The sequence below is a fragment of the Lutra lutra genome, chromosome 4 (assembly GCF_902655055.1).
Source record: "Lutra lutra chromosome 4, mLutLut1.2, whole genome shotgun sequence".
Lineage (NCBI taxonomy): Eukaryota > Metazoa > Chordata > Mammalia > Carnivora > Mustelidae > Lutra > Lutra lutra.
This window is the reverse complement of record NC_062281.1, coordinates 34,822,490-34,848,672: the sequence shown is the minus strand read 5'-3', so window position 1 is coordinate 34,848,672 and position 26,183 is coordinate 34,822,490. Positions and strand designations below refer to the sequence as shown.

The window sequence follows — 26,183 nt, the reverse complement described above, 5'->3', positions numbered from 1 at the left end:
CTTCAATATGTTAACCTAACTGCCACTAAAATTAGCGTTCTTAGTACTTTCTTTCTGAAAAGTTGGGGTCATTTAACGATCATATTTAAAATTTTAGTGCATGTATAGTACTGTTTCATATTTTGAAGAATATCAAGAAAAAAGAGGTATTTACATGTCAAGAAATACATTAGCACTTTAGGAATTTTATCTTTAACAAAGAATAAAAAGCTGTTATTTTTAACAAAGAATAAAAAGAGGAATTCTGTCCTTAAATTGTTTACCATTTGGTAGGGAGGATAAGATATATACAAAAACAACAATAAATCGAAGATCAATATGTTGATTGACAGAAAAGTTGTTGGAGGGGTGGTACAATTCAAGGGATGTTTTGTTACTTCTGGCCAAGGTGATCAGAAAGAATTCATGAGGAAGGAAGGGCAGGTGTCAGACTGAAAAAGTTAAGTGAATCCTGGACTTCAACTGGGAGTATCCGTATAAACTCCTAAAGTACTTTACCTTAAATGAGTCTATAAAACAATAACAACAAAGTTTCCTAGTTTTTGGCCTGCAAACAATGACCTAGAAAAGGCTTAGAAATGATGACCCATCAAGTAATATGATCTCCACATTCCATTTCCTTCTAAAAGGAACTAAGCCTCCTTGAAGAAAGACTTGATTTCAGCTCCGGGGCAGGAAACATACAATGTGAGTCTGGAACGTCTTGGCATACTGGAAAACAAGGCAGCTATGAAAGATAACCGAAAAGGATCCAAGAGCCAACTTGAATTGGTTCCCTCTGGCAAAGACAGTACAATGTAAACATCAATAAACATAATAACTGCAATGGTTTGTAACACATCAAATATGTTTTAATGCAGGAGTTCATAATGATATTAACATAAAATTCATTGGTCAACTTGGAGGATACCAGCAAACCAACCTGTTACTTTGAAAATTGGTAAATAGAAAAAAAAAAACAAGCATTTATTCTGCTTTCTCAATATGAACCGTATTTCTGGGTGGCCATATTTTGGATGAAGGGAAATTTCTCCTTATGGAAGTGTGTGTGTACTTTGTAGTGTGTATTGGTATAGATAACAAATGAGGAGTGATGGAATTAGAATAACAAATTTTCAACCCCTCACAAATTAAGGGATCTAGCAATGACTGTCAATGACTGATAGCTTTCCAAAAAGGGAGGGAACAGACTATGTACCTCTTTTTTCTTTTTTTTTTTTTAATTTTATTTATCTATTTGACAGATCACAAGTAGGCAGAGAGGCAGGCAGAGAGAGAGGAGGAAGCAGTCTCTCCACTGAGCAGAGAGCCTGATACGGGTCTCGATCCCAGGGGGGCTCGATCCCAGGATCCTGGGACCACGACCCGAGCCAAAGGCAGAGGCTTTAACCCACTGAGCCACCCAGGCGCCCTAAGTTTTTGTTTTGTTTTGTTTTAATTTTATTTTTAAGGGGCACCTGGGTGGCTTGGTGAGTTGAGTATCTGTCTTTGGCTCAGGTCATAACCCTGGGGTCCTAAGGTCAAACCCCACATAGGGCTCCCTGTTCAGCAGGGAGCCTGCTTCACCCTCTCCCTCTGCCCCCTTCCCCACTTGTGCTATCTCTCTCAATCTCTCTCTTTCGCTATCTCAAATAAATAAATAAAATATTTTTAAAAGATATTTTATTTTGGGGGCACTTGGGTGGCTCAGGTCATGATCCCAGGGTTCTGGGATTGAGCTCCGCATCGGGCTGTCTGCTCAGTGGGGAGCCTGCTTCCTCCTCTCTCTCTCTCTCTCTGCCTGCCTCTCTGCCTACTTGCTACTTCTCTTGTCTCTACATCTGTCAAATAAATAAATAAAATCTTAAAAAAAAGATATTTTTAAGTAATCTCTTCACCCAACTTGGGGCTCGGATTCACAAACCCGGGATCAAGAGTCATATGCTCCACTGACTGAGCCAAGCCGATACCCCATATTGTGGTTATTTTTGAATAATGTTTATCTTTTAGAGGTACTGCAATATTTAAGGTAAAGTGATATGATGTCTGGGATTTGCTTCAGAACAATCTGGAAAGGAAAGGTGGGTGAAAAGGAGGCTGGATGAAATAATGTTGAAAAGAGAAGTTAACCAAGATGGGTAATATTTTTGAGAAATGGGACTGGGATTAAGGACATGTTGGCTGGGGATGAGAACATTAGTTCAGACCTCTTTAAATTGGCACAGACTGTGAAGATATCTGGGTCCCACATGAATGCCTACCAAAGAACATCCACTGCAGAGCAGGCTTTTAATAGTGAGATGGACAAAATATTACACTGTTGATGTCAGCTCCTTTCCCCAGCCACGCCAGGGCTAGTTCAATGGAGCCATGAAGAAAGAGACCCTGGTGGCAAGGATGGAGGCTCTTCAACAACATGGAGTTTCCTTAAAAGGCTGGCTAGTGTTACTGAACCTGTAACTTTGGCACCATTCCCTGAGAGGACAAGCCAAACACCTAGGGGACCTCTTCTACCATGGAGGGGCAAAGATTCATTCTCATGGAAATAGACATATATTCTGGATATAGATTGCCCCCTGCCCCCACCGTGCCAATAATACTTCTGCCAGCACTCCTATGCATGGACCCCACTGTCATGGCATTCTACTTGGCACTGCTTCAGATCCTGAAACCTCATTTTACAACAGAGAAGTGCAGCAATGGGGCTCACCCCATGGAATTAACTGGTCTTACTACTTACACCGTCATTTGAGAGTGGCTAGTCTAAAGGAAAGGTGAAATGGCTTACCGAGGACTCATTATGGTACCAGTTGGTAGACAACATCCTAGAAGAATAGGGTTTTGCCTTACAGGATGCAGTGTGTGCTTGGATCAGAAATCATAAGCTGTCATCTCTCCTGTAACCAGAATATAAGCGGTGGGAGTGAGAGTGGCTTCTCTCACTATTATACCATTTTGCTTTTTTGGTAGACTTTTGTAGACTTTTTGCTTTCTGTCCTGGCAACTTTGAACTGCTGGTTTGGAGATCTTGGTATCCAAGAAGGGAATGCTTCCACCAAGGAAGACAAAAATAGTTCCACTGAATTGGAAGAGGAGACCTAGTTTTGTGTACTAGCTTTCTGTTGACTGCATAACTAATTTAGTAGACTTAGACAACATAAATTTATTTACCTCATGGTTTCTGTGGGCCAAGGGTATAGGTACAGGTTAGTTGAGTCTTCTGCTTATGGAGTCACGAGGCTGAAATCAAGGTATTGGCTTAGTTATCTCATCTGACACTCAGGATTCTCTTCTCAACTCACGTGTTTTTTTGAAGAATCCAGTTCCTTGCAGCTGGGTTGTTAAAAACCTTGTTTTCTTGCTGTCAGCTGAGAACTGCTTTTACCTCTTAGAGGTCGCTCCCAGGTGCTATCTATGTGGCACCTCCTCTTACGACATGGCTGTTTTTCTTCCAGATCAGCAAGAGAACTCTGCTGCTTATAGGGCTTGCCTGACTGGGTTGGTTGGGCTTCCCCAAGAATCGTCTCCTTTTGGATTATAGCCAACTGTTTAGGGATCCTAATTACATCTGAAGAATTCCTTCTGCCATATAATATAATCATAGAATTGATACCCAACTCTATTTACAGGTCCTAACAATGCTCCACTAGAAATAGGTTGTTTACAACGGGGGTGGGGTTCATGGAATCCACATTAGAAGCCTACCTACCACAGACTGCCACCTGGCCATTTTGCACTCTTTATACCACTGAACCAACAGGTGAAAAACAGGAGTTAATCTATTGGCTTTACTGGTAGATCCCAATTACCAAGGGAAATTAGTTGCTACTATTGTGAAAGCAAGAAGGACTATGCTTGGAACCCAGAAGATTTTCTGAAGTACTTTTTAGTACTTCAGTGTCAAAGATGAATGGAAAACCTGAAAAAGCAGAGTGGGCACCCAGAACTTTCAGAAAGGAGGATTTGGATCTACTTCACCAGGTAAAGAAGACAGAGCTGTGGGTTCTGTCTGTGGGCAAGGAACGTGTGGAATGGGTGGTTAAAGGTGGAAGCTGTAGCTATCAACTATGACCTTGTGAACAAGGACAGAAGCCAGGACTGTGGTAGCTTTGGATATTTTCTCTTTGTTATGTGTCTGTTTATACATGCTAACCCTTTTCTTCCTTTCTCTCCTTCCCATTTTTATCTTGTATAAAAGTTGGTGGAGGTCAACTTTACAATGTAGTCTTTAGTTAACAAAATATTCATTGGGGCCATGACTGAATTTGGGGAGTAATTAATATAGCCAGCCATGGATTCAATGATCGTTGGGTTTTGTGTTTTCTCATGTGGAGGAAGGGCAGGCACTATCGGGAGAGCTGTATCATGAGAGGGCTAAAATATAGTTAGTTGCTTCGTCCTTGTGCAGGAATTGGAATGTGTGTAGAAGGTTGCAAATGAAACTAAGTACTCCAAAGGGTCAAACTACTCATCAATTTATTACGTCTGAGCTCTAAATTCATTCTTCAGTACCTACACTGTGATAATGAGAGGGACTCTTTAAGACTCCTCTAGAAGGATCCTATTAAGAGAATACTGGAGGGGCACTGCAGAAGAAAGAAGCTTGTCTTCCTGGGTTTCAGTGTGCTGAAAGGTGCTTTTTCTTGCTCCTCTCAGTGGTGTGCGTGTGTCTGGTGGTACTCTGCTCCTTGCACACCCAGAATGCACAGTCCTTTAACTAGGATTTCTAGCCCCAGCCCCTGCAGTTGAGGACACCCCATACTCCTGGCTTCTGCTGTGGTGGCGCCCCTGATTCTCCAGCATGCCCACCCACAAGTCTTGGCTTGCCTGTGCCCTAGAGTTGTTTCTTTTCTTTTCTTTTCTTTTTTTAAGATTTTATTTATTTATTTGACAGAGACCACAAGTAGAGGCAGGCAGAGAGCGAGGAGGAAGCAGGCTCCCTGCTGAGCAGAGAGCCTGATGTGGGGCTCGATCCCAGGACCCTGGGATCATGACCTGAGCCGAAGGCAGAGGCTTTAACCCACTGAGCCACCCAGGTGCCCCTAGAGTTGTTTCTGAAGCCTTTCCAACGTGGACATCTGCCCTGGTTTTGCACCTGCAAAAATGTCCCAACTTCCTAGGCAAACTGCTCAACAAGACTTGGCTTGTGTCCTAAGGGATCTTTTCCTGTTTATCATATAATGCTAAACCAGCTCTGGTTCAGTAAACCCAGCAGACTTTCTCATCATCTGGTGGTCTGCGATGGTACCTTCTTCAAGAGGTCTGAATTTCAAAGGGGGACCCTCTTCCAAGCTTGTCCTTCCTTGTCTCCTCTTTTTCACCTTATGATAACTATATTACGGGAACTCTTAAACAGTGTTTAAGTTTAAACAGTGTTTAAGAGTTCCCGTAATATACTTATCATAGCTTAGCAATTCCTTAAACTTCTCTCGGTTAAACTTGCTGTGTGTTCTGTCACCAGATTTGGTTTAGATTGATAAGAAGGTAATTATTTGATCGGAGTTGGGGACAAGGAAGTGACCATGAGTAATGTTTTCTCTCCTCTTTGGAAACAAGCTGCTCACAGCATGAGTTCAGCCCCATAACCCCTTGCTGTTATGTTTTGTTTTTTTACGATTTATGTGAGAGTGAGTGAGTGAGTGAGTGAGAGGAGGAGCAGTGGGAGAGGGAGAAGTAGACTCCAAGCAGGGAGCATGACCTGAGCAGAAGCAGGCATCCAATCGACTGACGCCTCCTTCTTGCTGTGTTTTACAAGGACAGGCTCTAAGAGTCTTAGTCCAGTGCTCTCTGGGGCTGGAAGCATAGGTGTGAATGACTCCGAGGCTTGATATAAGCGAAACTTCTTTTACACAGATACAAGCCTCATTTCTCTAATTTCAGCCTTACTACTGCTAAGGATGATAATATCCTATCATGCTTCACTTACTTTGTCAATTTATGAATTAGTTTTTTTTTTTTAAAGATTTTATTTATTTATTTGACAGAGAGAGATCACAAGCAGACGGAGAGGCAGGCAGAGAGAGAGAGAGAGAGAGAGGGAAGCAGGCTCCCTGCTGAGCAGAGAGCCCGATGCGGGCCTCAATCCCAGGACCCCGAGATCATGACCTGAGCCGAAGGCAGCGGCTTAACCCACTGAGCCACCCAGGCGCCCGAATTAGTTTTTTTTTTTTAAGGATTTATTTATTTGAGAGAGAGAGTGCTCGCAAGTAGGGGGAGGGGCAGAGGGAGACAGACTCCTCGCTGGGCCAGGAGCCTGCCGCTGGCTCAGTTGCAGGACCCTGAGATCATGACCTGAGCTGAAATCGAGAGTCAGATGCTCACCGGACTGAGCCACCTGGGCACCCCCTAATTATGAAAACATTTTAAGCCTGGGCGAGAAAGAGGTTAATGTGAATCACTGAACAAAAACTTCTTGTTGCTTTTTGACATGTTGTGTGTGAACTGGTTTTATCACTTTCTAGCCTTGAGTAGAACATGCCTGACATCATGATATATACTGAAATTTAATATAAACCCACAATTTTGTAATATTTAATGTCAGAAAATGCATTGGAGACAACTTCAAATCATCCAACACTTGTACAGTTGGACCTTCTCCAATAGCAGATTTTTGTTATTTTTCTATGTCTGCTGGTCAGTCTTCCTCTTTCCTGCTTTTCAAGGTGAGTTAAATAACCTCTTTAAATCTTTATAAATATTAAATAGCTTATGTTTTTCAATTAAGGTAAAAACATTTTCAAAAACCTATACAACCTGTGGAAGGGTCACGAAGTGCTCCTTTTTCCTAAAAGAAACATCAATTTCCATAGAAACGAAGAGGTCAGCATCATCACAGTTGATGGGAAAATGACACAGAGACTTTAGGGTCTGTATCACAGATTCTGAGTCACCTGGGAAGCTTCCAGTCCCAGGGAGTAATAGAAAGACCCAACTGAGAGTGGCTTAATAAAGTTATTGGTTCACTCAGTTGAAAACTATAGAGGTACATGCAGCTGGGGGTCAGAATAGATCCAGAGTCTCATATGTCATGATTTAGGACCCCGTTTCTTTCCATTTTTTTCTTGTCATTTCCTTGGTTTTGATTTCATTTTGACTCCAAACTCCCCCTCTCCAATTCATAATCTTGAATTGCCTTTGAGGGGCTTTGTGAATTCGGGTACAAATCCTAACTGGTGAAACGGCAAAGAGAGAATCTACGTCAGGACACGCAGAAAAAAAAAGTCTTTTTAAGAGTCACCCCAACTGGGCCAGTTTAGGCAACTGTGTCAATTCCAAACGTTCATTGTGAACAGAGATGGCCCATTTAGATTGGCTCTGCTAATCAGCATCAACCCCCCCCCCCACACACACACACAGGCAAGTGAGGCCAATTCCATCTAAACCAAAAAGGTGTGAATGGAGGGAGGAAGAGAGGTTCTGAAAAGAAATTCCGGCTACTAGTCTCAGAAGGGAAACAGACGCCAAGCAGCTGGTAACAGGGTATTGACTAGAGATATTTGCAGAGTCTATTTCTTTCTTTCTTTTTTTTTTTTTTTTTAAGATTTTATTTATTTATTTGACAGAGAGAGAGAAAGAGAGAGAGATCACAAGTAGGCAGAGAGGCAGGCAGAGAGATAGGGGGAAGCAGGCTCCCTGCTGAGCAGAGAGCCCGATGTGGGACGCGATCCCAGGACCCTGAGATCACGACCCGAGCCGAAGGCAGTGGCTTAACCCACTGAGCCACCCAGGTGCCCCTGCAGAGTCTATTTCTTATTCACTCACTTGGAAAGACATTTAAGACCTCAGCCAAAGTAACCCAAAACTTCACATACTTTGATGTTAAAGAATGTATTTTCAGAAAAGAAATAGTTAAATCATTTCATGGTATTTTATTTCTGCAATTTTACAATCACTAAAGAGGCCTTGCTATTAACGTAACAACAGTCTGCCTGGAGGATTCTATGTGCAGTAAGGTGTCCATTCTACAGAGAGACCTTGCTCTGATGACTCCTGAACTCAAACACACTTTTCAGTTGATAACCCTTTTCTAGTATGGCTTTAAATAACACAACTTTCTAAAACGGCCACGCTACAAAAGCACACACTGCAAACATAACAACCTCCTTTTCACAAGGCATGGCAGCCAACATTGTCTTGGTTCCCATTCTACCATGTGTTCGTTCTCTGATGCTGAGCTCCAAGTTTTGTTTTGGCCTCAACCTTCCGGCTCGCACCCCCTCCTAGACTCCCAGAACTTTTTTCAAGCTAAAGTTCTCACTCTACCTTTCCTTTATCTGCTGAAATCCAAGGAAGAAGAGCCTCGAGTGAAATGAATACTTGCTCTTTGCCCCACCTGCTTAACTGCTCGCAATCTGTCTTCAGCCTCTATAATTTGAATCTGCTTAAAGTTATCAGCGACGTTCATCTTCACCTTAACTGAAATATTTACATGGTTGATAACCCCTTCCCTTTGAGTTTGCTCCTCTTATCTGATTGGTTGTCTTCTGTCACCCTTACGACGTAACCGTGTCTCTCCTGTTAATGACTCTCACTTCTCTTTTACTCATCAAATAAAACCCAAACACATGCAGTAAGACTCAGAGTTCTCACGTCCTGGTCCTAGTCTTTCAGCTTTCTCTTCTATTTCTTCCTTTTTTTACTACATTGACAAGCCACTGCTCAAGACATGTCACCTGTGCTTTTTTTTTTTTTCATGGTTCCCTTTGAAATCTCTACCAGCAAGGCCAAGCTTCAAGTTTTCTCTTCCACGAACCCTGCTCTAGTTCCCACCAAGCTATAAACTATCTCCAACTCCATCTAACTCTTCACTAGGTGTCTGTGAAAGCTTCCTAACTAGTAACCCTGTTCCTCGTCTCCTAATTGTTTCCTCATACCATTGCTAGAATGATCTCTCCCCCAATCTAAACCCCTGACCATGGCCTATAAGAGATGGTCCATGCTAGTGTTTCTAAAATGCTAAGCACTTGACATGGGTTGATCCATTTAATCTGATCAATAATCCTTTGAGCTACCTACTTTTAACATCCTCATTTGCAGATGCTGTGTTGATGACCCACCAAATCCCTTTTTACAGGGCCAGTGCACCCATATCCCCAGCTGCTAACAGCTGTCATCCCCACCTTATTCCGGGAGGACTGCTCCCTCAGAGAGGGACCTAGCCTCCACTCCTCCCACCGTGACAGGTAGTGAATGACTGCCTGCTGTGAGAACACAATAGCACAGCCTCTCACCTCAGGGCAGGATAATAATCTCTGTGGTCTCAATTCATACTGCAGTGTCCTGTAGGGTCAGGCTAAAGGTGAACTTCTGAAACTACTTCTTCCCCTGTTTTCTTCACTCCATTACCTATGATCCTAAGAACATTCCCTCAATGATCACTTGCCCAAGCATCCTCCTATCACCCTCCTCCGCAAAGGAACAAATCTAAGACACATTTTACAAATGAGAAAACTTGATTGGCCTGAGGCCAACCAGCAAATGGGAAGGCTGAAATCTGAAGCCAATCCTGCACTCTTTCCTTCCGTATACTATAAAGGCCTTTTCTCCAGCCTCCTCCTCCCTGGTCACCCTATCCTTAATTCATTGCCTCCGGGTAAATTAATTCCTGCCTCAGGGCCTTTGTATTTCATATTTTCTCTGCCTAGAATGTGTCTATCCATCCTAGAATTCCTGATCTTGTTGTAGCTTGCTTCCTCCTTTCTTACAAAATGTTTCAAATATTCTCTCTTCAAAGAGGTCTTTCCTGACCCTAACCATCCTAAGATAGCAGCACAATTTCCAACTCTGCTCTAGTTCTATTATAGCATTTAATCTATCTGAGATTGTATTATGCATAATTTATGTTCTCTGACACTCCCACTAAAATGAAAGTCCCCTGAGGGCAGGAATGTTGTCTGGCTTATTTCCTGCTCTATCTCCACTGCTGGCACAGAGCAAGAACTCAGTAACAATTCGTTGTTGAATGAGTGGAATGAGTTCTCTTTTCTCAGAACTCTTACAGAGCTTTGTAGGAATCTTCTTGTCTGTTAGCCTAGAATTGTTAGTTACTTAATGCTTATTTATTTTTTTCTGTAAGTTTGTATGCTCTTAGAAGACAGGAATTATGTTTTAGTAATATGGGGGTACACAGAGGGCATTCAAAGAATGGCACTACCTCCAAAACTCCAAACAGTAACTATAGCCGGTCTTCCATGTAGAGGCAAATATCAGGATTTCATATGAATTATAGTAAATCCAGAAGTGTGAAAAAATACATCACATTTAATTTATAAAGTATTCTGTGCATGTTACAAGAGATTAGGGTAATTACAATTAGATACTTACTATTCTGTATTTTTAAAACAATGCCATTTTCAAAATATAAAAAATAGACCCGTTTTCAAAGACCCATTTAAATATGGCTTTGAAAACCACAGTTTTATTTACAACAAATAGATGGAAGTGCAACAGCATTCATAAAGGTTTATGATAAATAAAAATATTATTCTGGCACCCTTTGGGGGTAGGCTTCTATAGATATTTGCAATGGCTCATAAAAGTAAAATCAATAATGGCCATCAATGTAATTTGTATTTAAACCTGAATGTGAACAACCAATGAAGATTAATCATTTATTTGGGATCCGAACCCATATGTCAGAGAGCTGAAGTAGGAAGTTAGTTTCTCACTTCCACACAGTTTCTCAAAAACATATTCCAATCATTCTCGTGTCTATATGAAGTGATCTATTAGTCACCTACAGCCAATCAGTGATTTATAGCCAAATATGCTAACCCAGCTGAATCCTAATTCAGATTTTATAACTTTACGAGACACTAAGTACCTATGTCAAAAAATGTAACCGGATCCACAATTACAGAGCCCCTGGAGAAAAAAAATTAATAACAAATATCAGACATTTCTCAAATGAAGTATGTAACTTCTCAAATTAGCACATTCCAATGGAATTAAAACGAAAACACACTTAACAGTGTTTTTTTTTCCTCACCAAAATTTCCCGATTCAAAAATGGTCTGGATTTAAGCAGTACTTTTCCCAGCAAAATCCTTCAAGTTCAATTTACCCTTGAAACAGCCATAATAATTCTTTTCAGAAGCCATTTTCTTGTAATTGCACAGAGACTGATTTTAAAGCCAATCCAGGCAAATGAGTTCAGAAAAAGCAGCACATTCATCTACTCCATTTAGCAAATGCTATAATCAGCTTCTACGTGAACAGGGAGATACAGAAATTTGTGAAACTCTCCGCTTGATGTCAGTTTTACTATTGTGTCGATGGGAGCCATTTCTGGCCGAGGTAGCCAAGTCCCATATAAATGGAGAAGGCAAAAAGCGGGAAAACATTGCAAAGTCTTCGCAGTTCTTTGACTTCTAATGATTACAGACTGATTTCCATGTGACCCACGTTGCTGTGCAGTCTTCTTCCGAGGTTTACATCTCAAACACAAAGGAACAGTTGCTCCCTTAAGCAGATGTACTGAAATTATCTTCTTCTAGCTTACTTTTTATTTTCTCTAAGATCAAGTAGAAAATGTGAGACATTCTCATATACCACAAAAGTAATACAGCAGGCTGGAGTCACTCTGATCAAATTGGGGGCAATTCCTTTGTAAAATCCACCAACTCCTTCTTTCCTTTAAAGGGAAAAAATAGATACATGCTTAATTTCCTACATAGCTAGCCTGAAGATACAAAAGTTTCATTAGCATAGGGCACGGAACGAGCATTCAAGCCTCCCTGTGATTCAAGTCCATGTTCTTAACATGCTGAAGTAATGCAGTCTACGAGCCATTTGTAGGGGCTTCCATTCCTTCTGTGACTGACTCAGAAGAGAGGGCAGAGGCATTCCAAGACTGAGAAGTGCTGTAATGACAACCACCTTTCAAATGTCTCTAAATGTACAGGCATGCTATTAACTGATTAACTAAAGGAGGCATCAAAAATCTTACAGCTTATATAAATGCCAGGCGACAGTAAATCTAGCACATACAAAAATAAAACTATTTCCTTAATGCCTGGAATGGGAATATGGCCTTGGAACATGTCACTTGCATTCTCAATAAATATATACTGAACTCAGTGTAAACATTCAAAATATTCTGCTCTAGAATCCTTCCAGAATTACAGAAAAATATGTGGATGTCTATCTGTAACAGTTTATCCACAGGCTGAAGAGTGAGCATCTCTTCTATACATGGAGACAAGTGTTTGCAAGTTACTGTGCCAGCAGCAGTTTAATTATATTAAACTAGGGTTTTTATGACTTCCTATATTCAATGCCATTCAACTATCTTAGGACACCTAAATTTTAGTATATCAATTTGTTCAAGCCCAGAATTTTTTGCAAGCAGGGGCAGGGGATGGGAAGGAGAGAGGGAGAGAGAGAATTGTGGGTAGGCTCCACACCCAGTGCAGCACCTGAGACAGGGCTCGATCTCATGACCCTGAGATCATCACCTAAGCCAAAATCAAGGGTCAGACACTAAACCAACCAAGCCACCTGGAGCCCCAATCTAATTTGATTTTTAGAACAACGCTGTCAGCCTAGATTTTCTAATTTTACAAATGAAGGAATCAAGGCTCAGAGATTAAGTCTGTGGTTCTATAGGTAGTCAATGGGAAATGGAAAAGCAGGGGCCACTGGCTATGTTTTCAGCACAGCACACTGGCCTTTGCTATCCGACTAACAGCAACTGGTCAGTTTGAGGCATGCAGGGCCCCTCCTGAGAGCCGTTCTGATACGCCACGTGCTCTCACCTCCACGTTTTTGTGATCACGTCCAGCACGCCCTTGTAAAACATGTGCTGATCCTGAAGACGGGCTCTCACGACCTGGTACGGGTATGTGGCTGCTACAGCAAATATCTTGGAGAGTGCGGCAACAGATATATACTCTATTGTGCTCTAAAATGACAACATAAGACATTAATTTTTCTTTAGGCAGGAGTTCTTTAAAAATACAGAAGTAAACATTGTACAGGAAAATCTTTAAATGAACTGTAAATGAAAAACATGGTTTCCCCTCTTAACACAAGCGCTGTACAAAGAAGGGGTTCTATTTTTAACATATGTGTCATTGGCCTATATTTAATTGTACATTAAATTAGTGGCAGTCATCATCATAGCAGTATTACCAGAGTAAACGTGGACAAAATCTCCATCTATTAAATGCCCATAAATGTAAATGAGATGCATTGTTTTTGTGTCTGTTTTTTGAAGAACCATCTTACCAGCTGGGCCTCTGGTAACCTGTTGATATGCTGGTTGTACTTCAACTTCAACAGTTCATATGCCATGAACTGAAGGGCACCATGTGACGTTCCAAACAGCCCAGGAATAAATCCCTAAATGGGAACAATTAAAAAAAACAAAAACAGAAAAAAAAAAAACCCCAATAAAAAACAAAAACTAAGCCAGTTCCCAAAGGACATAGTTTCTAGGGATGGGAGGAAGGAGTGGGTGACCTCAATGTGTGACTCAGAGAAATGGTTACTGTACAAAATTTTAGACAGGCCTTCTCACACCCGCCAGCAACGTGATGTACCTTATAGTAATGAGGATAAACAGATAAAAGCACAATTTCCATATTATACACTAGGACTTCGGTTTTCATTAAATTGCTTCTTGCCTCATTCGGGCTTCTTTTTAGGACTGAGTACAGGTCATTCAGAACTCTGACAAGAGAGTCAGGGGAAGTTTTTCAAAATATATTGATAATTCTTTACCTTATATAATCCACGCACACCTTCATACTTATATATTTTCAGAAGTGTATCAAACATTCCTTTATATTGTCGCTGTGAGGAGTTAACAACACCATTGTACTGTAACATAAGGCGAGTTTTTGTTACCCACAATGGGTTTGTAATGCAGAGGGTCATGGCTCCTAAAACCAAATTTAAATAAGATTACTCAGCATACAGGTTGTCACTTCCAACAATCCGGATTAAGAACAGTTCCTTAATATAAACAATGGGGTTGCCCAGGGGTTGTACCTGCAACAGTAAGATGTATTCGCTGAGGAAGTCTGAGGGTTAAAGGATAGCCATAGTTTTTGGCGGCCAAAAAAAAGTTCCTCACTCGGTTAGTGGGAGGTAAATTAAAAGGGAGATGGAAATGGGAAACACCTTCCCCTTGAGGTGTGAGGACAGCAAAGACGTCCTGGCTCCTGACCAGTATGGCTTGTGTAGGGACAGACGGGGGTCCTAAGAAGCGGATGCTGGTAAAGAGGTATAAATATTTAGGAGGACAAAGTATAACCCAGAGGGGTTAAAGATTAGGGGAAAAGGATCTGGAATCCAACGCCTCAATATTTTCCACATGTACATATATATATCTACCCCAACTTTACCACAATCCTCCTCAAATCTATTCAAAGTAGCCAACGCATCTCCAAACTTAAAGAACTACATAATACTTTACATTCATTACAGAAAGTGACAATTTTGTATATAAAAAATTTCATCTGGTAAAGTTCCTCATTTGCTGAGTCTCCTAAGTAGTCCTTTATTCAACAAACATTTATTAAGTCCCACTGTGATTCCAGTCTGTGCTAGCTGCTAGGTATTACAAAATGAGTAGGCTTTTTAAGACAAGAACTATCAGTAAACGAAGTATAAAACTAAGGGTTATAATAAAGATTTATGGGTCCTGCTCTGCTTTTCTCTTTGGAATATTACATAAACATGAGGCAATTAACAAAGCTACTAAACTAATTTGAAAACTGAAATTATCCTTTAATTAAAGAAAACACCATACCAAATCATCTCAAACTATCAAGAATTCATACATTTTCTAAATTTTACTTCTTTGTGATAACTAAAATTCTTGAAATCTGTCCAGAGTAACCAGTAAGAGTAGCTGCTTTCTAAGAAATTCCATGTGATAACTGGTTACAAAAGCATACTTCAACTGTATTGTTCAATGGGGGGGGGAAGCAAATAAAACAAAAAACAAAAATGAAAATCAAGTTGGAAGTTACTATTTTACATTTCCCCACTCTGCCTTACCAGCTTCAGCGGCTGAGACGAGGTATTCTGTTGCCTCTAAACGTTCCACTCTTCCTTCTGTCTTATATGATTTGATGGCATTGTAACTAAAAGAATTAAACATAAGCAGTTTGATAAATATTTGAATTGGTGTCCTAAGACAGTAAGGTCTGTTTAAAATGTGTGTAACTTAACAGCAATACCCCACAAGTAAAAGTCAATGCATATGGCAAAAAAGAAAGTTTCAAGAATGGATTTGCTGGAAATGGTTTACTCCAAGAGTTTATCATCCCTCCCCCAAGATGAATATGGCTACCACTACATATGCAAAATATTTTAATCACATACTCATCAATGAATAGCAACAACGGGAAAACTGGGGGGAGGGGCTGTAGCAGTGGCACAGCTGTGGGGCAGACAAGGCAAAAGGACAAAAGGGGGCCCCTAGCAAAGAAGTGCTGAACACATAGCGTTCAGGTACTGTGGTTGGCAATTCTGCTAGATAAAACACTGGGTAGGTCCTTCCTAGTGGATTAACAAGGACCACAAGCAGCACACAAGTAACCTAACAAAGACATCACAAATGGTGTCATAAGAGATTGAGAAACTATGGCTGAGATCACAGAAGGCTTGTGCAGGTGACACTGGTGGGGTGTGGAGACAGGTGCAGCTTCAATGGGGAAACTGATGAGCGTAAGCAAAAGTTATAATAAGGGCGGTGGGGGAAGACAGAGAAACGGAGCCACACTTGAGTGGCAGACTGACATCTGGGCTTTATTTGGCAGAAAATCGAGAGCCACTCAATGTTTCTCAGCAGAGGAGTCAGATCAGTCTATTCTAACTCCAATTTCCATTTTCCACTTGGAGGAGGAGCTCAGCTACATAAATCCAAACTTTACCATTTCTATTCTAACACGAAACAAGTATACTTTTATAAAAAATTCTCATCACCTAAACCTTACATTCATAAGCCATGTCCTTAGAAACTCTATTTAGAGAACGTACACAACTCAAAATTCATAATAAATTTCATACCTATATTTCACCCATCTAAGTGTGTCTTAGAACTAAAAAAGAAGAAAAATACATTTTTAAACAATATTAAGGTTGAATTTGTTCTGCATTCACTTAAAAATATTTTAAAATTGTGGTTGGGGGGGGTGCCTGGGTGCCTCAGTCAGTTAAGCGTCTGACTTGATTTTGGCTGAGGTCATGATCTCAGGGACAAAAGATCGAGCTGCACGCCAGGCTCTGCGCTGGGTGGGGAGCCTGCTTAAGATTCTCCCTCTTCCTCTACCCACCCACCCCCCAAAAGACTGTGGTTTGGAGACTGCCATAAAATTATGGGAGATAAACTAAAATATGCAACACAAAAGAGAAAAAGGCAAATAGACTGGGTACTGATGTTCTAAAACTGTCATCTATTAAAACCAAGACAAGCCTCCCCGTTCCTGGACTCAGTTTCAAGTATCAGGGCAGCATGTGCTCCTCCACTGCCCTGCTTTCTTCCCACGCTCTTGCACAGTCAGCAACCCGAGTGTGCCTGTCCCAGGTGTTTTCTGTGGCTTCTTCAGTGGTCATGGAATCGCAGCTCTTTCACATGGTGACGATACCTGACAGGTGAAGGAGGAAGGAAATGAACGAGGTAGGAAGATGATGGAGCCGGTCAAATGAGAGGCAAGAGGCGATGCGCCTCCAGCTCTTATAGCCACGCACTGGCTTTTACTTTCCGTTCCTAAGAGGGAGCTCCCGTGGCACGTGTTCTTATGAGGACCCCAAGACCTGTCCTCTTCGGCTTTCCAACTTCCTTACAAATCAGAACGACTTCGGTAAGGCATATTCCTGAATTCACCTCATAGAAGTGGCTTCTGTAAGAGCCTTTCTCCGACTCATCCTTCACCTTCTTCCTATTAAGAACTTTTCTTCCAGACCGAATGCCTCTGATAATAGCTGACAGAGAAGGAAATAAGCCTTTTGCTCTTTCTGACCCTTCCTATTCAGAGCAACTGATGACTCATCTTGTTTCATTGACAGAAATGTAAAAATCACTGAAAAAACAAACTTCTTTTATTTAATACTGTAAAATCTCCCAGATCTACTCACAAGAAAAAGTAGAGTCCCCAGGATAAACCTGCACCCCACACGTTTGGGGTTACTCCTTGGTAAAGGCCTCGTAGTCCATCAAGTTTCCAAATGGTAGTCAAGCAATGCACAATTCCTTTATATTTTGGTCTCAGTTCCAATCCATCACTCACTGCAGTAAAGGCACAAAATTAGGTGAGAGCAAAGTTCTAGTTCTGAATCACGTATAGACCTAGATGTCATATTGTCACAGTAAGGAGATAAATTCAGAAGAAAACACTTTTTAGGTAAAGAAAAATATTCCTCTTTATTTTTCGGAACGATTTACTCTGTATTATTTTCTCTTCAAAACATCTGATGCAGGGCGCCTGGGTGGCTCAGTGGGTTAAGCCTCTGGCTTCGGCTCAGGTTATGATCTCAGGGTCCTGGGATCGAGCCCCACATCAGGCTCTCTGGTCAGCAGGGAGCCTGCTTCCTCCTCTCTCTCTGCCTGCCTCTCTGCCTACTTGTGATCTCTGTCAAATAAATAAATAAAATCTAAAAACAAAACAAAACAAAAAAAATCTGATGCAAATTGCTAGAATGTTCAACAACTTTCAGTTCTTCAATAGTCTCTGAACCTTAAAGCTTTTACACAGACTATTCTGTCTGCTATGAACACTCGGTCTTCTAAGTCACCTAACTCCTTTACACAGCTAACTTCGATTGCTCTTTGAAGTCTGCTTAATAAGTTCCCTTGGTGATCCTTTCCTATCCCCTAGATGAGCTCAAGTTTCTTTGCACCCATGGCATAACATACTTTCCCTACCATAATAAAAACACTCTTCACTGCAATCATTATTGTTCAATTATTCTGGCTTCCCAGTAGGAAGTTGCTCTGTGAGGGCAGAGACTACTACTATTTCGCTGCGATATTTCTACTCCTATTTTAGTGCTTTCTACACTGTAGGCTCTCAAGATAGATTTGCTCAATTATTATATCCTGAATATTGTTTCTTTTCCAGATCCATGGTCCATCCCTCTCTACCATGTTCTGCCTGGCAGCCTGACCTTGTCTTCTAGTTTCTAGTTGAGTTGGGCTAGTGGGGAGGCCTGACAAGAGATCAGAGGGATGGAAGAGAGTGGAGGAAAGTATTTACTCTTTCACTTCCCTTCCTATGGGGTGACCTCAGGCAGGCTGCATTTCTCTACTGACAGTCGCAGCTCTGCTCAAGGTGGCCCTCTCTCAAGGACCTTCTCGCCTTGACATCTGGCCCTTAAGGTGGCAATAGCCCAAACTGTTTCTAGCTCCAGAATTCTGCAGTATTTGTTGTGGTTTTGCTATAATCTTGTATCTTTGTAAACAGTCCTTTGAATGTTATTTTGAATGTGCCTTGTTTCCTATGGGGAAATGGAATGAAGGAATGTTAAATTTATCTTTTACTACAGTTTTTTATACTGCTTTTTTCTTCACTCAAGAGTATACTGTCAGAATTCCTCTTTGTTATCATAGACTTGTTATTTGTAATTAAATAGACTTCCAAGGGCACCTGGGTGGCTCAGGTCATGATTCCAGGGTTCTGGGATCGAGCTCTCCATCGGGCTCCCTGCTCAGCAGGGAGCCTGCTTCTCCCTCTCCCTGCCGCTGCCCCTGCTTGTGCTCTCTCTCTCCCTCTCAAATAAATAAAATCTTTAAAAAAAAAATAAAAAGACTTCCAAAAGTTTTTTAAAAATCATGTGATGATGGGGCGCCTGGGTGGCTCAGTTGGTTAAGCCACTGCCTTCGGCTCAGGTCATGTTCCCGGATTCCTGGGATCGAGTCCTGCATCAGGCTCCCAGCTCTGGGAAGTCTGCTTCTCCCTCTGACCTTCTCCTCTCTCTCTCACTCTCCCTCAAATAAATAAAATCTTTAAAAAAAAAAAAAAGGGCGCCTGGGTGGCTCTGTTGGTTAAGCAACTGCCTTCAGCTCAGGTCATGATCCTGGAGTCCCGGGATCGAGTCCCACATCAGGCTCCCAGCTCCACGGGGAGTCTGCTTCTCCCTCTGACCTTCTCCTCGCTCATGCTCTCTCTCACTGTCTCTCTCTTCTCTCAAATAAATAAATAAAATGTTAAAAAAAACAAACAAACATGTGATGGTTTTTCCTCCCATAGATATTCCTTCATTTGTACATCATTCATGTAAGTTCTCATATTTTTTTTGCTATTATTAAAAGGTTTCTAGAGAATATTCTGTACAACATACAAATCTCTATTTCCTTAGAATTAACTATTAGAATGGAAATTAATATGGGTCAAAGGTTATGAGTACAAACTGAAACTGCCCTCTAGAAAGTTTATACAAATGACAGTCCTCTGGCCACATAAAAGCATGCTCAGTTCATTGTCCCCTTTGCCACTACACCACCACATAATGGAGTCTGGCAAAGAATCACTGTTTACCATTGCCAGGGAAAGGGAGAAAAGTCAATTTCTTTCATCATTAACCTGACAATGTTACACCATGAAATGAGATTAAAGTAGATGAGCCTTTGTCAAAAGACCTGGTTTGATCTCTAATTTCTCTAATTAGCTACGTGACCTTAATCTTTCTGAGCTTCAGCATCCTCATTTATAAAATGGGGATAAATATGACCCACCTTATAGGTTGTCGTGAAGTTTATACAAGATATAAAGTTTAAAAACAAGTAACAGAGGGACTGGCTCTCAAGAAATATTCTGCTGTGTATTTCATAATCTTTCTGATGCTTTCCTTGAATTTCAAGTCTCTTATTCTCCTGATAAATTTCTTCCAAGTACCTTTCCATTTTCCTTTCAGTAATAAGTTCACAACACAGTTTCTCTCTTGAGGTGAAAAACAAAACCACAAAAACACCATCTTTGCTTTTCATGGGGATGAACCAATGATTTCTTTATTATTTTGACAAGTCACTTAATTACAGAAGTAGAGTATTAAGTATCTCAGTAACAGGCAACAACATTCTACACCCTGTACTTCCCTGATGCTATAATCTGCTCTCCACTATATAGTTAGGATCAAATCTTTAAATCTGAAAAACAGTGATTTGTACACCTGTCACTTTATGCAAAAATTTAAAAACTACTGACTCCTTGTTATTGCCAGGCAAAGGGGGAATCTAAACACAAGTAGGATACAAACTCTGATCCCGAGGAAGACATAATCTTCAAGGCCAAACAGCAACAATCACGTTGCCCAGTTAGAAGCACTGTGGTGAATGAAGTGTTATAGGATTACAGAAGAAACAAAAAGATGTTCGGTATAGAAAGAACTGGGGAGATGCAGTAGAGTGACAGTGAATGTGAGAGAGACGATGCTAGCGTAGAGCCTTGAGATTGATTAGAAACTTGTCTTTGGGGAAAGGAGAGAAAGATTTGTCTCTAGACAAGCGCTACAGCTGTTGTGGATACGTGCAGGTATCACAGTGCCTGGCACTGTCTGGGAGAACATCAGGGATTCGATATAAAGTGTACAGCTGATGAAGGGAAGGGCTGGTAGGAAATTAGGCTAGAAAGCAGGGCGATGGTGTGATGGTGTGAACTGTGTCCCCGCACCGCCCCAGTCCACTGCGGTGTGATTTGGGCCTCCACCCATTACTGCAAGAGCTTTAGAGAGCCTGAAGTGAATCTGGGGAAACCTCTCTTTCTCATCAACTATTTAGCAGCACTTAAGACTGTCTATCTCCTAAACTCTCTTCTTTGGCCTAATTTCACATGACACTCTCCTGATTTTTTTCTTTCTTCTCTGGTCACTAAATTTCCTTTGTAGCCCCCTTCCACTCCGACACTTAATTGTGTGACTCTGAGTCACTTACTTGATTACTCTGTGGTTGCACTAACTCATCCACAAAATGGGAGAAATAATAGAACCTATCTATGAAAAATACAAAGGGCTAAATGAATGAATACATATACAGCCCTTAAAACCATGTATGGCACACAGAAAGCATTCAGGAAGTATTAGTTTATTTAAGCTACAGGGGCTGGCAATACTACACTATATATACAAAACTGGACTGTATGCTATTCTTGTTACTTGATTCTATACTTTCATCCCTCGTTTAACTTGTGGATTATTGGGCTTTCAAGTTATTTTAGAAAATTACCGTTATACCTCATTTTTCATTGAGGCGGACACGCTCTATCTCATCAGTCTTTTTTAAAATTTTATTAAGTAATCTCTACTCCCCACATGGGGCTTGAACTTACGACTCCAAGATCAAGAGTCGCTCGCTCCTCCAACTGAGCCAGCCACGCACCCCTCTCTCTCATCATTCTTGGATGATTTAAAATTATATCTTAAAGGGGCGCCTGGGTGGCTCAGTGGGTTAAGCCTCTGCCTTCGGCTCAGGTCATGATCTCAGGGTCCTGGGATCGAGTCCCGCATCGGGCTCTCTGCTCAGCAAGAAGCCTGCTTCCCTGTCTCTCTCTGCCTGCCTCTCTGTCTTTGTGATCTCTCTCTCTCAAATAAATAAATAAAATCTTAAAAAAATAAAATAAAATTATATCTTAAAGTTAGAAGGGTCCTCATCAATCACCTCATCCGACCGACTTTTCCACTCAACACAGGGGCATCTCCTATCTTCTGTCTTCTAGCCCTGAACCACTTCCAGATATCACCAGTTTCATTTCTGAGCACCCCCCACGTGGGACAGTCACAATCTGCTTACCTATCATTTCCACTCAACCTCTACCTGGTCTTTGGATCAACCCATAATAAGATAAATCCCTTTCACACAGTTCTTCAAATATCTTAAGTCATCTGTCCCTGCCCTCCACCCACCTGAAGCCAAACTAGTTTTTCTAGTCATTTCTCACAAGTGATTTCTAATCTTTCTACCACACTGGACATAAAATTTTGAATTTGCACCTGAACTCATGGAAATATTCCAGGTTCGGTTCAATGGGGCATTCAAGACTAATATCCCTTGTCACTAGGTAATTACAATTCCATTATAAGTGCCTAAGTTTTATGAAAGCATAAGAACTACAGCATTAGTGCTGCTGGCCAATCAACTATTTTGATTTGTTATTCATCTTCTTAAATTTTCCCCCTTTTCTATCACGTTTCAATTAGCAATAATCGCGCCTCGGATAAACCTCATTGGCTACGATACTGCCACCGCGCAAAGCTTCGATCACGTTTCACTGCCACACTTTATCATTACAAACTCCTGCTTTGATTCCTAGATCTTTAACTTTATCCTCCATCCAGTCTCAATCATCTTACCTATTACCTTGGCCACACTGGTCTCCTAAAACTCTCCCCATTTCATCAAGATTACCATCTTCTCAGGTACCAAGAATTCCCTTTCTTCAGGCATAATCTGCTTCACAGCCCTGCTTAAACTCACCACGCCAACACTATTTCTCAATGATCATCTCAACTGTCACCTCTTCTAGACAAAACATGGGAGACACCAAGTCATACAGGCCTGTACCTGCAGCCAAATCCAAAATTCTTTTCTTCATGTTTAAGTCACTGTATACTAGGGATTCCTAGAGGTAGAATGGTGAGTGGTTTAAGAGTCCAAGGGTTCTAGAATTAGACTGCCTGAGTTCAAATCCCACATCCATGCCGTTATAAACTTGAGACTTGAGCAAGTCAACTTCTATTATTCTCATTGGTATAGTGGAGATAATAAATTCACAGGGTTGTTCAGGGTAGTAAATGAGATAGATAATACATGTAAAACTCTTAGCTCATTGCCTTGCTCTTAATAGATGCACAATGTTATTTGTCATCACAGTTTTTATCTGTGCATGTGTTACAAACTCCATGGAAATTATATGCCTTTCTGGGTTTTTTTCTAGGGAGTATACTCCATGATTTTCACTGATTTTCCTCCATAGAATGGCTTCTTGTCTCCTTTCCAGCTGTCAACATATGAGGCCTTTGTGGAACCTCAAGATCTAATGGAACCTTACACATACAGACACATATGGCCATCAGCAATCTAAAATTTTCCTGATAGTCTGTCTCTACTCATATTTTGATATTTGGATTTTGCCCTTCGTTTTATGTTGTCTTAGAATTATCTTTTATGTGACTAACTCTCATGGCTACAGTTAGACCGAAACTCCCTCAAGGATGAGAACTGTGTTTAGGTGCCTCTGTATCCTGTACAGCAATCTACAACTATTAAGGGAACAATATATTTAAGGTGATAGAATCAGTCTGATTCTTGAAGATGAACCACTTCTGCAGATCTAATTCTCAAGGCAGAACTTGTAGTAGTAAGAAAACCAAATGCCAGAAAATAGTTTCCCAGTAAAGTTATCAAGACCTTCTTCGGAACGATCTTTTCTAGAATTCACTGTTGAGTTTAACTTCTACGGTACTTTGTAAATTTCACTTACCTCACTGCACTTAATAAACCTAAATTTTAAAAAACAGCACTTGGATTCTAGCTATCTATTCCTTCATGGGATTTTGTACCACACTATAAGCACCAAAAAACAAGTCTTCAAGAGAATCCTATCCTAAACCCATTCTCAGTCACCCGCTGAGAATTAGCCCTACCCCAAGCACTTCTTCTCAGGTCCACCGCCAAACACGTGGCTACCGTTAAGATTTCAAAGTACCTCCAAGGGTGAATGATTAGCGCATGCGAGGGCTGAACCCTAAAATGTGCCAATCCCTTTCTCAATTTACGAAGACGAAGGTGAGTCCCCCATCCTACGCCAATCTGAACTTTTCTCAGAATTTTCTATCCCTGTTGTCCATCCCTTAGACTTGGGGAACGGGGACGAGGACAGCCAGATCCCTTTCTCAGGCTCCCCTTCCTCAAATCTAGTTCCAGGTGAGGCAGTATAAGCAGCATTTGGTTCAACGCTCGCCTAGGAGAACGCAAGGGGCTGGGGAGAGCAAGGCCTACTTTTGAGTCTTTATCACCCAGTTCGGGGTACCAGCAAGGAGAAGGAGCCCAGGGTCAGAGCGGGCTCTTACCAGCGAAGCGGATCTTCACGAGGTCGAGCGGGTGCAGTGCGAGGTTGGACAGGACCCCGCCGCTCACGCCCGCCACCAGGTTCTCGTACCGGACGTGGCGGAATATCGTGCTCCACACCGACGACCCTGACGCTGACTGTCCCTGGCCCGTCATAGTCCCAGGGCCCGCTGATACCGCGCCCAGGGCCGCGGAGGTGGTAGGAGATGCAGTGGCCGCCACCGTGGCGACCGTCGCCGCCCAGGAGCAGAAACCGCGGGAGGCGGGTGGCGGGGTGGGCAGCCCACTTCCGGGACCAGTGCTAGGACGCGGTAACTAAGCGGAGAGACCCCAGCGCAGAGCCGACGTGAGAGGGGAAAGGTAGCACGTCACGCCTGCGGAGAGCGCGAAGGAGGCGGGGCGCCGGCCTCCGTCAAGGCCCCGCCCCCGCCCCGTCCCGCCCCCATCTGCTGCCGTTTCGCGCCGAGGGTGGCGGACACAGGAGCACTATTGAAGAAGCACCTCGGGCCAACCTCTGCCGGGAAAACTACGGAGCGCCGCAGGGTCCTGCTGAGGCAGCCGGCTTCCACGCCGTGGAAGTCACATGACAGGAAGTAGTATTGAAAAAGCGGAAGTAGCATGTGTCTGAGGAGGCGGTGGTAATCCGAACGCGGAGGCAAGGCTTGGAGGGCTCGGGGGCAACTAGCAGCCAAAATGAAGGTGAAGATGCTGAGCCGGAACCCGGACAACTATGTACGCGAAACCAAACTGGACCTACAAAGAGGTGAGACAAGTTATTAGGGAGTCCGCCAGCCTTGAGTCCGCCTTCGGCTTCCACGGAGCAAATCTGGGCGAACACTGGCGCTCCAGGCTCGTTCTTTCCCCGTTTCCCTTTTGCCGAGCCAAACTTCGTGCAGATAAGGATATTGTGGGACGGGGTAGCGGGTAACTTCTCTTCAAGGCCGTTTTTGAAGAACTTTTTCTAGTGGTTAGTGAGAAAGTTGGTCGTGCCTGGAATGCTTCCGCCTCCCCCTTTCCAGCTGCTGCTCTCGGACTTTTCCCAGATTCCAGTTGTAGAGAAGTGGAACTTGAAAGCCAAGCAGGTGAATTCAAAGATTTGAAAGGCTGCTTTAAACCTCTCTAACTTTTGGCCACTTTACTTCTTAAAGTTACGTACTTCTAAATGTGGGAAGAGACAAAGGTGAAACGTAAAGCCATCAGTTTTCCAAACTTTTGTGGAGAGGCCTGATGGGGAAATGGCCAAAGTGAAATTAGTTAAGACTTATTATTTATTGGTCTTACTGGTCTGTTCCCCCAGTAGCAGCCTGACTACTTATCACTTATAGATCATGATATCCAAATGACGAGGGATTAACCATGTCTGAAGAGAATAACAAAGGCTTTAAGGCAGGAATAAAAATAAAGCATAAGAGAAGGGCCATGTCTTCGGAGTTTGAGTGAGGAGGATAAGCCATAGAAGTTGAAGCTCGGATGATACTTCGGTATTTTGATTGAGTAGTAGAGATTATTCATTATATATGAATAAATTCTGAGAGGTAAATATGTGGTGTCTGTTCACAAGATGTTTACAGTAACAAGATAGTAATGTTTTTAAAATGCAAATTATGTTACATCATCTGGACTTGACATCATCCTTGCTCCTTGAACCTCTGGTCCCATCTTCCTCTCTAGTTTCACTAGTCACTATTTTCCTTGCAGGTAGCTTACATTTACCCTTGGATTTCTGAGTACATTTCGGACATTTCTCTTTCAGAAGGCCTGTGGCACACACCCATACTCCATTTAGCTCCTTCCTCTGAACAATAATTTTTCCCTACTTATTCCCTGTGGTTGCCCGCCCCCGCCCCCAGCCCGTTTGAAGCATCCTTCTTCTATGCTTCGATCACATTTTTGTACTAACATCAGAGTGTGTATCACATTGTCTCATGATTATTTTGGTTATCAGTCTCTTCCATCAGACTGAGCTTGCATAAAAGGGAAGAATCATATTTGTTTCTATATCCACTGCGTCTAGACAACACCTGGCACATAGTGTTTACTTTATAAATGTCTGAAGGAAGGAATGAGTGAGTGACTGGCTGGTCATAGACTCTCCATGTTAGGAGGTTATTAGTCATCTGATGTTACTGAGTGTCTTATTTTCTATAATATCTTCCTATTTCTTTATAGTTTCTGATGGAAGTTTTCTTTTTAA

At 41.9% G+C, this 26,183-nt stretch overlaps 2 protein-coding genes and 1 pseudogene across 2 annotated transcripts in view; 1 reads left to right on the top strand and 2 right to left on the bottom strand.

Moving 5' to 3' along the window:
* Positions 1-8,172: 8,172 nt before the first annotated feature.
* Positions 8,173-24,356, bottom strand: SLC25A32 (solute carrier family 25 member 32). Its single transcript, XM_047725464.1, has 7 exons — positions 23,992-24,356; positions 17,068-17,218; positions 14,986-15,071; positions 13,702-13,862; positions 13,207-13,320; positions 12,735-12,880; positions 8,173-11,611 (listed from the first exon to the last, which is right to left on the bottom strand). The coding sequence occupies exons 1-7, from the start codon at positions 24,143-24,145 to the stop codon at positions 11,476-11,478; spliced, it is 948 nt and encodes a 315-aa protein (XP_047581420.1). The 5' UTR covers positions 24,146-24,356; the 3' UTR covers positions 8,173-11,475.
* LOC125099419 (uncharacterized) lies at positions 21,983-22,176 on the bottom strand (annotated as a pseudogene).
* A 176-nt stretch (positions 24,357-24,532) lies between the features above and the next one.
* DCAF13 (DDB1 and CUL4 associated factor 13) overlaps positions 24,533-26,183 on the top strand; it is a 30,510-nt gene continuing 28,859 nt past the window's right edge. The window contains exon 1 of the mRNA XM_047725463.1: positions 24,533-24,752. Within this exon, the coding sequence (XP_047581419.1) occupies positions 24,683-24,752 (70 nt within the window). The 5' untranslated portion in view covers positions 24,533-24,682. The remainder of the gene's footprint in view (positions 24,753-26,183) is intronic.

Bases quoted from the DNA above. Each gene is read 5' to 3' on its own strand.
- SLC25A32 (XM_047725464.1), bottom strand. From the start codon at position 24,145: ATGACGGGCCAGGGACAGTCAGCGTCAGGGTCGTCGGTGTGGAGCACG. The intron at 15,072-17,067 runs GTGAGTAGATCT...TAATTCTTTTAG, and splicing joins TGGGGACTCTACTTTTTCTT to TTACAATGCCATCAAATCAT. The intron at 11,612-12,734 runs GTGAGAGCACGT...TTCCCTTTAAAG, and splicing joins GTGATCACAAAAACGTGGAG to GAAAGAAGGAGTTGGTGGAT.